The sequence below is a fragment of the Amblyomma americanum genome, chromosome 9 (assembly GCF_052857255.1).
Source record: "Amblyomma americanum isolate KBUSLIRL-KWMA chromosome 9, ASM5285725v1, whole genome shotgun sequence".
Lineage (NCBI taxonomy): Eukaryota > Metazoa > Arthropoda > Arachnida > Ixodida > Ixodidae > Amblyomma > Amblyomma americanum.
The window spans coordinates 78879484-78898222 of record NC_135505.1 but is presented as its reverse complement, the minus strand read 5'-3'; the positions used below and the strand labels follow the sequence as shown (position 1 = coordinate 78898222).

General features: G+C 47.2%; 1 protein-coding gene across 4 annotated transcripts in view; it reads left to right on the top strand.

The window, feature by feature from the left end:
• LOC144105448 (uncharacterized) overlaps window positions 1–18739 on the top strand; it is a 62334-nt gene that overhangs the window by 39095 nt on the left and 4500 nt on the right. For all 4 annotated transcript variants that reach the window (XM_077638571.1, XM_077638568.1, XM_077638570.1 and 1 more), the window contains exons 3-6: window positions 3199–4506; window positions 5536–6879; window positions 9166–9300; window positions 13743–13877. In XM_077638571.1, the coding sequence (XP_077494697.1) occupies window positions 3199–4506; window positions 5536–6879; window positions 9166–9300; window positions 13743–13877 (2922 nt within the window). The remainder of the gene's footprint in view (window positions 1–3198; window positions 4507–5535; window positions 6880–9165; window positions 9301–13742; window positions 13878–18739) is intronic.

Here is an 18739-nt window from a genome sequence, read left to right as displayed (position 1 = left end):
ACCCACTGGCAGGACACTGCTTTAGCGGGAGAGCTCCGTCGCTTCCTAGAATAAAAATGGAACTAGACCGGAATAAATCGCCATTATCCCGGCGCAGTCCACCTGTGCCCTCTATAACCTTTGACTGAGGTGCTTGAGTGAAGGCTCGCTACTGTACTAACAACTTGAAATAACTCAAACTTATGGGATTTTTTTTTAGTGTTGATCTTTTACTCTCCTTTCCAGGGCGAAAGTTTGCTGTCTGTGCAAATAGCAAGACGCTTAGCTGGTGCAATTTTCTTCCGCTTATGCTGCGCGAAGCTTACTGAGCGTGCTAAACACACAGTTTCTTGTGAAGTACGAAGAATACCGACAGTAGCTACTTCCCTGGAAGCCGCGCTCAGCTAAGAAAATATTCGGTCTGCCTCACCAAACACATGTCTCGGTACTTGAGGGGAAAGTTGTTAAAAACCCTCAGCTGGTTCTCCAGTTGCACTTGTGATATGCTCGACGCAATCATTGCGGCCTGTCCAATAGCCGGATAATGAAACTGGTGCAATAAAACAATTTTCGTTTCGTTCCTAACAAAACAGGTCAATTGGCCCATTGCAGGTCGTGTGCCCCTATATCTCCTTGACTGCCAATACGGCGTCGCGAGAGATGAAATGACACGAACCCCGAATTCAAATAACTGTCATTAACTGGCCCTTGATTAAGCGCAAAAGATCATATACTACTGAATGCTGCTTTAAAGGCAAGGGTAACCTTCCCACTAACATCTTGAGATTGCTGAAGCGCTGGCACACACCACCGCACCATTGCTGACATTTATTTACCTGCCGCGTCGTGTGTACATGACGTGCACAACAATTTTTCTATGCAGTGTTCTACGTCCCAAACTGCCAAATGGGCTGTGAGAAACCCGTGGTGGTGGGCTCCAGTTTTATCTAAACAACCTTGGGTTCTTTAATGCACCATCAACGTCTAATGCAATGCGAACAGCGGAGCGTGCGGCCAAATGTCCATTTTGCGCCGTATGCCTGTCATCATTAGAGATGGGTGTGCTCTTCCGGTCTGCGTGTTTTGCTTCTGTTTTCATTGACGTTAGTTTTCTCGCTTTGCCACTGGAGCGCCACTTTCACCCTTTGCACCGATCTCAAGTTAGCTCAGGCTGGTCGGGTAGTTTCGCGGGCGGCAGCGGCTGTGGCTCACTAAGCAGCAGAGGTAATTGGCCTAATATTGGCAAAGATTGGTCCTTTGTATGACCTGTCTTTGCAAATACATTTCCAATATTGAGCAAGTTGCCCAAGCTAAGCTCCCTGGCCAGCAGCGCTTTGATTTTGCTTCCATCGTCGGAGTGTAATCAGCGTCTGGTTGCGCTGTAAACCGGTTGCGTGAATTATGAACAGAGCGAGTGGCTCTTATCGCGTCGCAGTACTCAGTGTGATGGCCATTGCATTAAAGCAATCTTACCTCGAATATGGGAGGGTCGATAGGAAAGGCAGCCCTGGTGTTGTCGGCTCTACAGATTCGCTGACGCCGGTCCCAATTAGTTGAAAACGTCGACTCGTCAGATCACATCACGCAGCGCCAGTTTTCCGTAGTCCATGATGCATGGTCTTGAGCAAACACAAGCCTTGATTTTTCTCTTTGCTTCTGAGACCATTGGCTTCTGCGACGGTACACGGCTTTACAAAATAGCCTCGTGTCGACGTCTACTGGTTGAAATGCCGTAACCCAACTGAAATGTCTCCTGTACCTCACGAGCGTCAATGTTGGGTGTGTCTGCTACAGCCGCCACACTAAGTAGGCCTAAAACCTTGCCGGTAGCGTACCGTCGGTGCCAACGGGGCAAGTTTCCGAGCCTTCCCTCAGCGCCGACTGCCTGGAAAATTCTGGAAATTGTAGACAGTGGACGACCCGTTTCCTTTACAATGACGCGTTGCTGCACACCGTGACATAAAGAGAAACGATTCGTGTTCTCTTTTTGGGCCATACACTGACGCGTGAATGTTTTATTCGAGTCTGCCAGAAACACGTGATTCCGGAACCACCGTGTTGGACACCGACCGCAATCCGATCGGTCTTTTCCACAGTTCGCATCGCAACCAGATGTTGATAAAACTACGATGATGGAAGCGAAACCAAAGCGCTGCGGGCCGGGGAGCTACGAGCGCTCGCTTCATCCACGCTGGTCACAGCCGGTGCCGCCCGTGAAACAGCGCTGAACAAGCTGAGACAGGCGGGAAGAGTGAATGTAGCGCCCCAGTGGCAAAGCGAGGAAATGAACGTCAGAGTAAACAGAAGCAAAACTGTTGCAAACCGGATGAATGCGCCTATCTCTGACGGCGATAGGCTAGTAAACTGGACCTTTTCCACGCGCTCCGCTGTTCGCATTTCAATTGACGCCGATATTACGCTAACCTCGCACACCACAAGGAGGTTTTGCACTTTTCCTCACTCTAAGCCGCCACCGCGGTCGGGATTCAATCCCGTGAACTGGTTCAGCAGTCGAACGCCATAGCCACTAAGCCACCACGGCGAGAATATACTAAAAGGCGCCGCTAAAAACAATTCCTCTTGCACATTACAATATACCACCCTAAAACAGTCACGCCGATATCGAAAAGATCGCTTGGGCCTCGCCTTCATTTCCACGTCGTCGTCTGATGCTTGAGCTTCGTGCAGCCTTCAAGATGCAAATGTGTTTTGTTTCTTTCTTGCCGCCGCAACTGGAGCTTCGCTTACAGGCGCGGAGTGAATCTTTCTGTCGACTACAAGGACACATTCGCTTTTGCAACGTGTTTGCCCTGCATTGCTGCTTCGAATCATTGGCCCTAGTTAAAAAAGGCCGCCATAAAACAAGCCACCGCAACGATCGATGTGCTTCAGAGACATGCGGGAAAAATCTGGGTCGACACTCGCGAGCTGCTACTTACTTTCTCGCAGTTATTTCAACTTGAAAACTGTGCAAAACTTCCTCGCTTTCTATCGCCTACCCTTCAGGTCACTCGCTTTGAAAGCTCCTCCCCTTACACTTTCGCCGACGGAGGGAGGCGCAGCATTATATCATATGCAGTGTGAAGGTTTCTATAGCAAGCACACTTCTCGCTGCCGCAAGACCTTCCACGCCTCTCGCGCTTCCATGCGTCCTTAAGAGTGCCAACTACTGCACTTGTCAAGGATCCCTACTTTCTTTCTTTGCAAACCTGCTTCAAGGTTCAAGCTCCTCGTCTAGATCTTCCGCAAGCTCGCCTACCTCTTCTAGAAGCTCTTCGAGTTCATCTTCGGGCTCCTCAGTGTCCAGGAGACAGGGAACCAACCAGAAACCAGCAAATCCCAACCCGCCAAGACCAGCGTACAACACTCGAAGGCCGGCTCCATACCCAACGATGCCGCCTTTCAGGCACGTTACTCCGAGCTCAGTTTCGTATCCGAGACAACAGGGAAGGCTCGTGCCTCCAAGCGCTCCCTCGTATCCGGGGCAGAGGAGCTTGTACCCTCAATTGCCAAGTTACCGACCCCAGGTGCCCAGTGCACCACAGATGGAGCGAGGAAAGGTCGGACTGGGACAGACGAGACCAATGCAGCCTATGGGTGGGGTTCAGCACCCTCCGGGATTCAAACCATTGGTTCCTAGCGCTCCTCCCATAGCCACCATAGCACCTGGCTATCCAGGCGTGAGACCCTTCGTACCGAAGAATGACAACCCACCAAGAGTGCCTAATCCTTTAGGCCCAGTGCTAATAACGAGAAGGCCCCCGCCATACCCGACAATGCCGCCTGCAATACCTGCGCCTCCAGGCTCTCCCTTTTATCCGGGACACGCAGTGAGACCCGCACCTCCAACTGCTCCTGCTTATCCTGGACGTGAGGTTTCCTATCCCCAGGTCCCTGGCTACCGGCCGCAGATACCGAGTGCGCCGCCATTGGAGCCCGGAAAAACGGCTTCTGAACCGACCAAGCCCGTGCTGCAACCAAGCGGTTCTCAACACCCTCCAGGGTTCATGCCAGTGCCTCCTAGCGCTCCTCCTGCAGAGCCTGAGCCAGGTTATCCAGGTAGCAGGATTTCTGCGCCAGGTTATCAACCCGGAAGCAGTCCCAGTTACCCCAGTGGTCAGTACCCCGGTCGTGGTCTCCCGTCTTCTCCCCGTAGCCCTGGGCATGGCCAACCCGGTTCCTGGCCAGGACAATCCGCGGGCACCGGACGTGGTCATCCAAGTTACCCGGGGAGTCAATATCCAGCCTCTCGGCAAGTTCATCCAGGATACCCTGGGGGACGTTACCCAACACCAGCATCGCGGCAGCCGGGCTATCCTTATCCTCCCGGTGGCCATCATTCCGCGCAGGCAACACCGGGCCATCCTTCTGCACAGCACCAGTACCCAAGTGCAGTAGGCTACCCTGGGAGGCCTACTCCAGGCATCTATCCAGGAGGCTATTCCAGCGCCTCCTATCCTGCTGCCCCGAAGACGCCCAGTGTCCGAATAGTTGAAGTCCCAAGAGGAAGCAGCAGCCTTGGAGGCAGTAAGAAGCTTACAGGTCACATATTGGCAGCAGCTCAGCTGCTCTGCTTTTCACGGGCGGATGTTTCAGTGTGCGGCGTCAAAAGACAGCACTGAAAAGCATGCTCTGTGTTGTTTTCGGAACACAAAATGAGCCTGCCATCTCCTCCTCCAGTTATTAGCTAGCGCACTTTTCTGTCGCTTATGCGCTGCGCTAGTTCCGTGCGCGTCACGGTGAACTATCGAAAATGGGCAACAAGGTCACCTGCTACGGAGAGAACATATGACAAAAAGCCGCCTTCGTATGAACTGTCACTCTAATAACACCACCATAACAAAGCATAATTTCAGAAATACAGGGCAGTATTCGTGCGTCTAATACCGGATTAGCGAAATCAGTCGCTTAACTGCGTACCCTCCCAACAAGCTCCCGTCTCCACAAGGAAATGGGGATTCTGCTACGACACCTTCCGTCGCTGTCGAAGACTTCTTTCTGTGCTCCAGATTCCTTCATTATTTTGCTTTTGCAAATATGGAGCCGAGCACTGTCATTTTTGTAACACACGTCCTTTTGTGACGTGCTTTTCCTGCTTCAATACCGCGCCATTACTTCAGTGTTTAGGAGCTTCAAGCCAAATATGCTGCCTCCGGACGTATTAAAGAAGGCTATACAACACAAACCTGTTCGTGAGCGCAGAGCGGTTGACAACCGAAAGCAAGGGACAAAAGCTTGTTTGCTTCATGCGCTTCGAACTTTTTCAATCGTCACTCTGTTTTCGCAGTCTGCCAGCTTTACTGAACCTTCACGCTTGCTTTCGCTATTTCAAAGGCGAAACCTCTGCGAACGTCGGAAAAATCGACGCTTTCTGCTTTCGCCATTGGAGTGACGCATGCATTGAGATGTCCTGCGAAACTTTCTGCGACTGTGCATCTCTTCACTATCGCTGAAGAGCCTTCAGCTTCAGTTCTTCAACGTCCTCTCAGCTTTCAACGAGCGAAGTGTCACGCGTTTCGATTAAAGTGTTTTCTCTTTCCCTGACCTCGTTTTAAGGTTCAAGTTCCTCGTCAAGATCTTCTGGAAGCTCATCAAGCTCCTCTAGGGGCTCTTCGGGTTCGTCCTCCAGCTCGTCTTCGAGCTCATCGCGTGGTGGGCTTTCGTCTCTGTTCAAGAGACCAGGAAGTAGGAAACCGTCGAAACCTAAGCCTCCAGGGCCCGTGTACGTCACAAGAAAGCCGTCTCCTGGACCTACTTCCAGGCCTGCTCCCTACCCCACAATGCCACCGCCAAGGCCCGCTCCTTATCCTACGATGCCACCTCCAAGGCCACCTCCGAGCGCACCTTATCCGGGACAGGGTGGTTCATACCCACACCCTCCGGGCAACCGACCACAGACGCCAAGTGCACCACCAATGGAGCCAGGAAGAGTAGTTCCGGGACAGTCCCATCCTGTCCAGCAACCAGGCGGTCAGCACCCTCCAGGATTCAAACCTCTTCCTCCTAGCGCTCCTCCCGCGGAGCCAGCATACCCTGGTGGAAGGCCTTCAGCTCCAGGTTATCCACCTGGGAGCTATCCTGGTCAACCCGGCGGTGCTCAATATCCAGGTCATGGCCAGCCAGGGTATCCGGGAGGTCATCCTCCAGGCACTGGCCATGGTCGGCCAGGATATCCCGGAGGACAGTATCCGGCCCCAGGTGTGGGTCAGCCAGGCTACCCTTACCCTCCCGGCGGCCAGTATCCAGGACAAGGAAGGCCAGGTTATCCTTCTGGGCAGTATCCTAATCCAGGACAGGGTTACCCTGGAGGTCACTACCCGGGAGCAGGAGGCTATCCAGGCGGCAACTACCCAGGAGGAGGAGGCTATCCTGGAGGCCATTACCCCGGCGCAGGAAGCTACCCTGGAGGTCGTTATCCAGGCGTCTACCCGGGTGGCTATCCCTCTGGTGTCTACAACCCTGCAGTTCCCCAGAAACCCAGTGGCCTGCTCGGACAGCTTCTGGCTGGTTCTGGTGGTGGTGGTCTCGGCGGTAAGAAGGGCAAGGGGCACGTGTTTGCGCCAACGCACCCCTTCTATGGTGGAGTACCGGTGGCCAGTGTTTACGGCGTAGAGAGAGGTCTTAAGAAGAAAGGCATCAAACAGAAGGACATCGCCAAGGTACTTGGTGCTGCGCTCCTCTATAAGACGTTGCGTCACCGCAGGAAGAGGTGGAAGCCCAAGTTCTTTGGAGGTTACTATGGCTCGAGCTACTATGGCTCTGGTTACTATGGCCCGGGTTACTATGGCTATGGCGGACGGCGATACTATGGCTCCTCTTACGGCCGGTATCGCAACACTACTCTCAGCAACGGGACTGCTCCTGTATTCGACGGTGCCGCCGAGAACGTCACCTTCATAGGTAAAGGGGAAAAATTAGAACGTCGCTTTTCTACGCTTTTAGATATTATTACGCTACACGTCACTGCTTTCTTGGCAGCAATGATGTTCTGCTGAATGCCTCTCGAATTGCTGTGCGAATTTGCAGGCCTTATTTGAAGAGTGAAACGTTGTATCCCCGGCCATAGAACGTCATCACCTATCGTTCTTTATTTTTGTTATCTTTTAATCAGTCGCTGAAAGATGACAAGGACGATAAACACATTATGCTGCGGAAGTTTACTCTCATACAAAACTTTTGTTTACTCTCATAAAGTTTACTCTCATAAAAAAGTTGTCTTCCCTCAACTACTTCTTTGCAGAAGGCTTTAAAGCCCTCTACACTCGTTTTCATAAGAGTTCTCTGCAGCGCCTAAATATGATACGACCGTTAACTCAAGGGCTAGCGTTCTTTCTTATGGAGAACATTTTGATTTACGTCTATGCACGGTACTTGAGTTGACTGCAAGGCCGTTGAATCAACGTTCACGAAACGTGGCCAAAAAGCAGACAGACGACGACAAAAAAACAGATGCAAGTTTGCGCTGCGTACCTACGCATTATTTTCTGCAGCCATTCCAACGATGGCGTTTTAAGAAATCAAACGAAAGCGTACTTTGCAACAGAGTACTCTATATTTATTGAAGCAAATTGAAGGCTGCAAAAAAAAAGTTTACTGCCTCTTCAGTGCCCAAGCTATCTACGCTTCGCGATAAATTCTCACTGGCTCCATTGCGTGGTCTGTGCTCTAAAGGCGCTGATGGCGCTCATCATTTTCCAAGCGCTCAACTGACGCGACGATAGGTCAGACAAAAGCTTTCACAGAGAGAGCATTTTTATAGAGATAGTTGAGTTCACCGTTGACGTGTATGCTGCAAGGGTTCACTCATAGCAGTCGAGTTGGAATGCAGTACAGCTAGGCTGAGCAGTAATCGCGTGTGGTATTTCGGAAGCATGCTTTGACGATGACCGCTTTGATGCTTCGAGCGTTTTTGAATATTACTCGAGAAGCAATGATAAGCTTTTTGCAGGCCTTAATAAAGAGCGCAATAGCTTTCGCGCAAAAAAATATGAGAATGCAATTGGATGGTGCGCCCTCAGCAAAACCTAATGAAACAAGCGCTAGCAAACTAGAAATTCCTTGTGATGACGCGCGAACGGCGCTATTTGCGAATCAGGTCCGTCTCTAAGCTCAGAATTCTATGACAGGCATCCGAAATTTCATTCTACTCTTTCATCCCTGAGATTCCATTTGGCAAATTTTGTTTTTGATGTTGACAAAAGTGTCACGTATAGAAGGCCGGGATGGATCCGAAAGAATTTTCGCTTTAGTTAATCGCAGCGTTCAATCTCTGCCGGCTCCAAACTAAGCTCTTGTTGTTGATTTTAATTCATGGTTTTAAATGAGGCATTCTTACGTTCCATCTTTGTGGGTCCTAACTCCATTTGATATCTCGTGCATCTAAGCGCTATTCAAGAGAGAAAGTTGTTGCAGCAGCCACCGATGGCTGCGCGCTATCTGATGCATGCTAGAGTTCCTGTGTAGGCATTTCCAATTGTTGTATTGTTGTCTGGACTGTCACCTGCACCTGATTCCTAATGTCAAGTTCCATATGAGCCGCTCCAATCGAATTATGGGAATATGGAGTACATAAAGTGAGATAAAATATATGGAAACCCATATCTCTGTACGGAGTCCATAAGCGTTCCATAAAATTTCTATACGATTTTCATACATTTTAGAACACGTCATATGGAGTCCGTAAGTTTCCACACGTGCTTCCCTAGAGCCCATACAGACTCCATATGCACTATACTTACTCCATAAAATTTCTTATGAAAACATATGGAATTATGAACTCGTCATATGGAAACTTTAAGTAGGGATGCGACCGCTTCCACTACACATGGCGGAGGAGGTTACTGCAGTCCAACGAGCAATGCGGCGACGCATGGTTGGAAAAGTCTAGTTTCCCATAGAAAACGTCCGGTAACGAGCCTCGTCGTCGGAATGCCTGCACACTGTAAACAGAAGGGAATAAAAGGAGAGTAATCTGTCCTCTAGCGCACTCTCTTTTACAGAACAGAGTGCGCTAGAGGACAGATTGCTCTTTTTACTCCCATATAGGCATATTTCTATTTAGAGCGGTACTCCAGGTTCTCGCATAGCTACCGCTGCAACTGCTACCAAAGGGGGAGATATTAAAACTCCTTTTCGGGTGTTCTGCTTGTACGTCGCCCTGACTGTTGACTTTCGGGGGGTGTGCAGAGGAGTGCCGCTACAAGAAGGAACCCTGGGAAGAGTGCGACCGCGCCACCAACACGCAGAAGCGCAAGCTCATCCTCAAGCGCGGCAGCGGCAAGTGCGAGCCCACCAAGGAACTCACTAGGAACTGCAAGAAAGGTGAGCTGACGGTCGGAGCGAGACCGTCCATAATTGGGCCATGCTGGGGCCTATTTGTCGTTCTTCAAAGGAAATGCCGTTCTTGAGTAGCGTTTTCTTGACAGACTTTTTAGTGAAGTTTTCATGTCTAACAAAAGGTGCAAACAACGCTAAATTTAACACAAACCGCACAGAAAGACGGACAGGACGGGCGCTTTCTGCGTGATTTGTGTTAAACTTAGCGCTGTTTTTACCTTTTGTTTGACAATGCTCCACGAGTTAGCCCCGCAAGATGTACTCTTAAACGAAATTTCTTGTTTCCTTGCGACTTTTGCCCACGGTTCTGTTTTTTTCCTCTTTCCTTTTTACTTTGTCTATTGTTTTCACGATGCCTCTTTACACCTCTCACCTTTAAAACTGTCTTCTTAAGTTTAAAATTTTTAGACTTTGGCAGCGACCGCATAGCATCACTCGTAGCCACCCCCCCCCCCCCCCCCCGGTTTTTTTTAAACTGCGTACTACCCTTGCCCGCCGAAGTACAGTTTAAAGTTATCGAGCTTTTCTCGTATTTTCTTCTCTGCGTACATGTCATTAGCGCTACTGTGGGCATTCAGTGCAAACAAGCCAATCGCTTCATTCTCCTAAAGAGTTTCATATAACGTCTGTTTCCATTCATAAAATATGAAGTCCAGCGTCTAGTCCCGCAATTTACGCTTGTCATCCGTGTTCAGACAGTCTGCTATCTTGTTTCTTTTTGAGGAAAAGTGCCGTTAGTGAGGTCATTTCCTTATTCTAGCGTCATCCCTGACTTCACAGAGAAAGACCTGGTGGCGTAGTTTCGAATGGTGCTGATTCCAGTAGAAGCCAATCTGGTTGGCTCTAGTTTGTGATTTAGCTGTAAAAACTACCGTTTAATTTCTCACAAGTAACCCTCCGTACGAAGGAATGATCTGTCGTCGTGGCGCAGTAGTAGTTCACGCGAGCTCCTAAAGTATCGCCAGTAGTTTATTCTTTTTCAGCCTTTCTTAAGCAAATGAAAGGCGTGTGGCACTGCCGATTGAACCAAAAGTGGCTGAAACAGTCAATTCGGCAACACTCCATAAGAATCAAAATTCAATATAGCTTCTCTTTTGCATCTCCTGTAGAAGGGGTGCAGTTGGCCGTGACTATAGAAAGGATTATGCCTCGTTGGTGGTAAGCAAAGAGAAACGTGGCACGCAGTAGCAACTTAGATAAAAAAGTGGGCATATCGCTCAGCAATATGATGCCTCTTCACAGCCGGCCAGTTTCGGTCTGGTTCCAACCAGTTTTAATTCTTTCTTCCCCCTCGCGCTTCGAGCTTGCGCACCCTCACCAGCCTTGCTTCCTTCATCTCCGGTTGCATTATTCCCTGGTTGCTGAGTAAGCACAGATTGTGCGTTCTCCGAGCAGAAACTTGTGATCCGATTTCAACGATCGCTCGTGAATAATTTCCGCTTGTTTTTATATGTGCAAAATATAGAAAATGTAACTTTACAATATAAAAAAGGTACAAACCTAGCATAGTGTAAGGAGTTGCCAAGACAATCATATTATTCTTACTTTCCTCCGAGATTATTCCGTTTCGGCTTTCTATTTTTCCCTAGAGGTTTCTAACTGCTGTTTCTTGTTTTGTCCGTATCTTCCTCTTTCTCTCGAACAATGCCCTCAGTGCCCTCGTCAAGTAAGTGTTTTTCCTGGCGCGTTTCAATTTTAAACTTACCAGAATATAAAAACTTGGGGGCCCTGCTTAACCACATTCTTACAGAAGAAAGTGCGATAGAATTTAGCTTGCCTGCTATGGTGTCTACAATGATAGTCTAATGTTCTGTTTGCAATTTTACCTCACAAGCTCACAAGAGATTTTACTTCACAAGTACCTCACAAGCTCGTGGGAAGGTTGCCACGTGCCATGGTGGCTAGGTTGTGATGACGTCTCAAGGTCATGTTACCTCTCCCGACCAATCATTCGGAATAGCAAATTTTGCCCTGTTTTAATTGGCTCATTTTATCTCACATTACTCTCACGACATAATCTCCAAATTGACCAATGAGAGAATTCGAATTTGCGTGCTCTCTAATTTAGTCAGTTGTGACCCCAATTGACCAAAAGGGACTTTCGTTACGGAGAAACCGAAAACTGCATGACAACCTAAATTCTATCGCATTCAAAGTTGAGCCCCCTTTAACTCACATGCTTCCAAAAATAGCGACCCTAAAATTTTCCGACTTACCGAACAGGAGTCGAAAGGGAAAATGCTGTGCCACCGAAGTTAAATGTGACGTTCCCAAGAGATGTTGTTATCGGAAAGTTGCTTAGTTTAGAAATTGATTTAACATACCACTGACGCATTTGGGGCAAGCGACAAATGTCCGCAGGAAGTTACCCGATGGTACCAGCCGAGCTGTATAAGAAAAACCTTTAGGTGGCAAAGGCTATAATTACGAACTAATACAGCTGTTTCTTTGCCATGCGAAAATCCATTAAATACCATTCGCATGAAATGTCTGGTATAAGAAATAAGACGGCCAGATGTGCACACTTTTGTCGGGTGCAGAATAAACACCTAGAGTCCTTTTCTAATACGAACATCCACCTGTAGCAACTCTTGCCAGGATTTCTAAGTGCTATACATCACTTTAGGCTATTCCACCTGACTTGTGCACACTATTGACACGCCGTAATCGTGCACATACTTACTACTCGTAGACCCTATACACCTGGTGTTAGTTTTAACATGTGCACATATTTTATCCTGAGCCGACCAAAAACCTTTGTTTGGCGCTCTTTGGTCGTAGGTACCCATGAGCCAAAAAAAAACAGCATCATCAACTTTAGCGAACATCTACCAAGCCTTTCACCTGAATCTGAATAAAATGCGCCCAGCAATTCTCCATTTCAGCGGTTTGCGGCCTACTTAGTTTCTCAGAAACCATTCCTGCCAATCATTGAGAGGCATGAAAGCTGAGCATGCGCAGACGCTTGGAGCACAACCAACAGAACGGCAAGGACGTTCTGCCCACAAACATCCGAACATTCGAGGGAACAACCTTCGCAAAGGCCACGTCACATCAGTATCGATTTAGAAGCAAAACACACGTCGTGCGATGGCAGCCAAAACAACACATCCTTATTTAAGGCGCTAATGAACAAGTATCGCGCTTCAGGTTGCGGCACGTTCGTATTTCCAGGGCACATCCTTTGCGCGTTGCTATCATCCATCACGTGACACACTGCTCTAAGCAGTGCATCACTCCGAATCTTGCCCAAGGCCACTCTCTTTCGGTTGCCCTAGAACTATTTGCTCTTCACACCCAGAATGCACGCGAGCATTAATGCTACATTCACCTGTTTTTTTTTAAAAGCATAAGCAGGTCCTGAATGCATGACAGAAAAGAGTGGAGTCAGTTTCGTTGCTAACACATCCTCATCTTCTTAAGCCTAACTATGTCCACTTCCCAACAGCGCGATATTGGAGTAAAGTACCCAATCCAGTCGTATGTGCAAAGAGCCACAAGGAGTTCACTACGTTGATGGAATTATTGCAGTTGCATCTGACATATAATTCATGTATTGTGTTTTCTGTGCACATGACTGCATGTATGAATTTTGTCGGAGAGGGCTGTTATGACCAGTGTCCTAGTACCTTATATATATATATATATAAATATATATATATATATATATATATATATATATATATATATATATATATATATATATATATATATATATATATATATATATATATATATATATATATATATTGTGTTGCTATGGACATATATAACTCCTTTACATGTTCGTTTTCTAGTCTGTTGATATGGACTATAAGTCCCGAATAACCCACTCCAATCTTGGTCCTGAACAGCACTGATAGTATGATAAATAAATAAATATAAATAAATAAATAAATAATTATGCCCATGTCGTGGTGTCATTATTGGCGGCTAGTATTCAGTCTTGATGCACCCCGATTCCTTGTAGCTCACACTAAAGGGAATGAATGCAAGACGCATGAAGATTTCTTATAACTGCAGAATGAAATAACATGAAGCCACTTAGAGCCAGAGTTCACAAGTCAGCTCCCTGCTTCTTCACACTGTAGAAAGCGGCAGGATATCAACAGTTTGTGTGGCCAAGGTACCGTGGTGGTGTATGGTGATTTCAGCATGTCCGCCGCATTACAAAGTGAGGCGCAAATTTAGCACTTGGATATTGCGCGAGGCAACAAAAACCACTTGCCTCACTGTTGAGCACCTTTTAGAATGTGGACACGTAGATAACTGCAGTACATTGCTGCGGATTTTTTATATCCGCGAAGAACATCCGTAGACTGAATGTCACACGGATTGTGGTACTGGTGACGGTGAGCTTCGTTGTGTTTGTGTTGTGAACATCCTGCTGTGCCCTCGTTATGATTGTTTGCTCCACTCTTTTTCAGCGTGCCGCTACGAAAAGGGCGCGTGGAATGCGTGTAACTCGACCGCCAACACACGCACCCGCGTGGACAAGCTCAAGCCAAGGAGCGATCCCACGTGCGAACCCACACGCCAAATCACTAAGAAGTGCAAGTCTGGTGAGCCGCCTTCCCGCTTTTCTTTCATCCGTTCTTCCTCGGTGCGCCTCTGCTTGGATAAACGGCACAGTACTCAAAGGTACTCGAGTACACGAGGCTTGGAGGATTTTGTTATTGAACTCGCGGCCTCCTACTACAATATCTGCCGAGTTTCACTGAGATGCACGGTAGCCGTTGTTCCTATCTCGGTGTTCGGAATCTATGGAATAAGAGCGGTGAGGGTACATGCAACATCGCTGATCTAATCGTGCTCCAGGGCCGCCACGGTTGCTCAGTGGTTGTGGTGCTCCACTGCTGACCCAAACGATGCGGGTTCGATCTCGGCCGCGGCGGCCACATTTCGATGGAGGCGAAATGCTAGGGGCCTGTGTACTGTGCGATGTCAGTGCACGTTATACACTCCCAGTTGGTCGAAACTTCCGAAGCTATTCACTACGGCATGCCTCACAGCCTGAGTCGCTTTGGGACGTTAAACAACCAATAATTCATATTCGACAAAGCGGCCAAACATTCAGTCTTCACTTGTTTCAATACCCTGCACAGCTCACCAGGTGGAGGTGTGGAGGTTACTGAAGCCCAGATGGCATGACTCACTCTGACAAAGGGGTTCTGAGACAGTAGTTGCATCTTCATTCGGTTACGACTGTTGAGAGCGCACATGGACGACTACGGGGAAAGTGCTGTATCATGATTTCGTAGCGTGCTCGATCATGAATCCTGGCGGCCATTAGTTCACTCTGTTAGGCCAAAGAAACTTGACCTAACTGTGCCAGGACGATACGCTGACGCTGCTCTTGAACGAGGATACACACTCTTCCACGCTGCATGAGTTAACTTCTGTTAGCATCATGCAAAGCTCTTAATACTTCACCATGAATGCTCACGTTAAGGAACTAATTTGATACATATTTGAACACAGGAATTACTTTAGCGCATCACTTCGCCTGGTGTTTGCTGCGGCACGACGGCATAGAGGATACACTCGAGCACGCAAACATCAGAAGCGAAGTGCACCATAAACTGACAATTGGGGCTTGTTGGTAGAACATTTTTACAATGAAAAGCACAGAACGACCTCAGGCAGAGACGACGGACAGAATGAGCGCTTACATTCAACTGTTTTATTTTTTCAGGCGGGTAAGTTCTTGTAGGAACGGGGGAGTTTGTGAACGCACAGTGCTGGCTGTTTTAATATCAGATAGACGTGTTTTTTCTTGGCCTGAGCATAAGTTGTTTGGAATCTTTCACTGCTTTTTTTAACTTCTTGTGACCAAGGCCCTTGCACACCTTTTGCATTCTGAGTTCTCAGCTTGTTCACCATCCTTTTTTTTTTTGCCTTAGCATCTCTGGAAATGGAGTACAATCCTTGGACCAGGGCTTCAAATTTTCAGTTCCACCTAGGCTACCTAACACACAGAATTACTAACACACAGAATCACAGACAGACTGCCAGAAAGTGAAAAACGTGCATGCAGTTCCAATGCTATAGACGCAGCCAGGCGTTATTCTGAACCAAGACGAAGACAAGGGGCCTTACGGCGAAACCATAGTTTTGAGGAAAAATAACCTGAGCTGAAAAATAACCTGTTCGTGGGTCTCGAAAAGACCCAGCACCTTTAAAAAGCCTTATAATCAGTGGAGGAAATCTTTGGACCAGCTAAGTCATACAAAGCAATGCTGAATAGACTGAGAACTCGGGCTACAAAGCTGTGCAAAGACCTTGATCTCGAGGAGTTAGAAAAAGCGGTGACAGATTCCAAATAACTTACGATCGAGCCATTCTTTACCATCAGGACCCATGAAAAGCAGCTTTCCGGGTGTTAGTTGTGTTGTGTTGGGTTGCGTTTTGTGGCACATAGGCAGTTCCGTGTGGTAGTAGAGGACAAGGGAACTTGGCAGAGATGCCTCACCAAATTTCTGCAAAAACAGCTCTCGATCTTCCCAGTGCAGGATCCCTTCTTGGTATTGAGATCAGAAAGCATCATCGACTACCTCAAAGCGACGTCGCCCGTGACATTCCTCTATGTATTATAGCATCCCGCAAAGTTCAGCACTGGAGTGTGTAGAAGAATGCACTGAACAGCACGGCAACATTAGGTGCCATAAACTTTGCGGCATGAATGTTTATGGGTTCTCAGCTTACTTGCCTTATACCGAAAATCTTTGTGCATTATATGTGAGGGGAAGGTATTCCTCCAAAAAGAAGACATCAGTATCGAGCCCTGTCCCAGGTACCACATGACAGCGGGCCAATATTAGAAAGCCACTGGCAAAGCGTGGCCCTAAATAGGCCCAGAGGTGCCATTGAGCATCTGATAATGGCTGTGCCATCATCAAATCATGGCTATTACGGGCCACGTAGCCAGAGTTTTCCTACTCTTTGCCAGAATTGGTAAGCCATTTTCAAAACTTGGCTATCATGGGCCATGTTAGCCAGAGTTCTCCCACTCTTTTCCAGAATTGGTTAAGCCATTTTCGAAATCTGGCTATCGTGGGCCATGTTAGCCTGAGTTCTCCCAGTCTTTGCCAGAATTGGCTAAGCCATTTTCGAAACCTGGCTATGTGCCTTAGCTTGCAACCCCTTATTCAGTGTTAAAAGTATATGGCAGTTGTTGGTGAACATTGTACCATCCATTATACTGGGTAGAAGATTGATTTTATTGTCGAGTACCATCTCGGCAGTTTATAATTTTCCAACACGCTTGTGCGAGTTCAAAAATTTGAAGCTTATTCATCTTTTTCTTACCAAATACTTTCGCAGTATATGCGTGAAGTTGGATAAACAACGAATATTTTCCGACTCCGCAGTCAGAGATAGAGGATAGTAATTAAAAAAAAACTCAATGAACCCGAAGCTGTCAGCGGATCGTGCCGGCCAGAGGGAGCTCTCGTACAGGAGAAACTAAAGGATCGTCTTACCTAGGTTCTGTCAGATTTGTTGATAGCCAAGGGCAACCGAGTACTCATACGACTGCTAGAGGGCCTAAACATCAAGGCTTGCCTTAGATATGTCGTTTACTTTCTGATTCTGCGTCTAAAGCAAGCACGAAGATTCAGCAAAGACAGAACCCTAGAAGATTCGTGGAATGCTTGCCAAAGCCTAGAATTCACCTTCGGAGCCCCCGACAATTATTGACATCCAGATCGAGAAAAACGCTACACACTTGTTGGATGTACAAGACAAGTGAAAAGGGCGTCATGAAGTTCCATTCCGGGCACTCCAAGATTATATGCAAGACATGTGCTGATAAGATTGACAAGCACATAGACAACATCGCACGTCTTGCATATGATCTATGCGCGTCTCACGTATGATCATGTTCCAACTAGCCCAATCCCAAGCACTTCTTAACTGCAAAAATATCAAAAGAGGTGTCACAGCATTCTGCCTAAATCATTCTGTTAAAACATACTGTCTGCGCAAAGTAAGGAGAAACCTCGAGATTCAAACAGAAGGTTTAGAAGCCAGCGGATACACCAAACAGTTCATTTGAGAAATGGCAGAAAGCCTTATCAAAGAAATTAGAACATATATGCAGAACAGGAACAAAAATAACTCAAAAACTAAACTCCTATCCAGTTGTAGTGCAGTATATGTACATGTACAATCTATCGCATGAACTGAAGGACATTGGGGAAAAACACGACATCCCTGTGGTGATGTCCTCGCCCACTAAGGTGTGAGTGCTCTTCAAGATGTTGAACTCACGTTATGACATAAACAAGAAAAGCACATGTGCGTCACGCACAATTAAGAGCTCACATGTAGACTGTGTGTAAGGCGTTTTCTGTAAGATCCCATTGATATACAAGAAGGTATACCTGGGCCATACAGGCAGAAGCCTAAATGATAAGCTGAATGAGCACAAGCATGCATGTGACGCCACTGCGCATCCCGGAAACCTGGCAAAGCACATGAAAAAGCCCCCCCCCCCCCCCCCTCTGAATACGAAGACAAAAAAAACATGCATATCGATGTTCAGATAAACAACGATAACTGGAATATCGTAAGACAAGCTCGTGAGAGAAATAATCGAAGCATTTACGATGATGACAGTGAAAGATTAATATGTGAGCAGCTGTTCCGTCAAACTCGCCAAGAAAGAACACGCCTGTCTGATATCAAAACAGCTGTTACTGTCTGTGGCCCCTTCCCCCATTCGTGCGGAAGCTTTTCCCACCTGAAAAACACATTTGAAAGTAAGCGCTGGTTCTGTTTGTCGCCTCTCTGTCCCAGGTCGTTTTCTCAGTTAGTGATTTCCATCGCAAAAAAGAAGTGCACCACGCGGTCTGGACTAGCACGATCTAGGTGGAGACTTTTAGGCTTAACTCGCTACAATGAAAATGCTCTAACGCGGCACATTTTGCAAGCAGGTTGAATTTAATACATGAGCATAGTTAGCGGCCTGGTTTCTCTATCCTGCACCTTCATATTAGCTGCAGACCAAGTGACTGTCACACCAGGAGTTTATTGCTCCAGTTCGGACGGATTCAATGTCAAAGTATTCATTCAGACACATGGTACAGTTGCCTAGGGCGTAGACCAAAAGGCAAATGGATGCCTGACAAAGACTATGTGCCCTTATTGCTCCCATCGGAGAGCACAAGACATTCAGTGCATAAAACAAACACAAAACGAGATGGATATACAGAGTGGTTAGTTAACATTGAAACTGCAGTATTTCAATTGGACATTTATGTACAACTGAACAAATACTGAGAAACAACAGGATAAAAATGAAAAGAGTGGTTATGCCTGAAGTGACAAAACAGGTACATAGTGATGCTATTTTTGAAAGCTTTCAATGACTCAATGCTTTCTTGAATAATATTTACAGCAGGATGGTGATCTTTTAAAAATA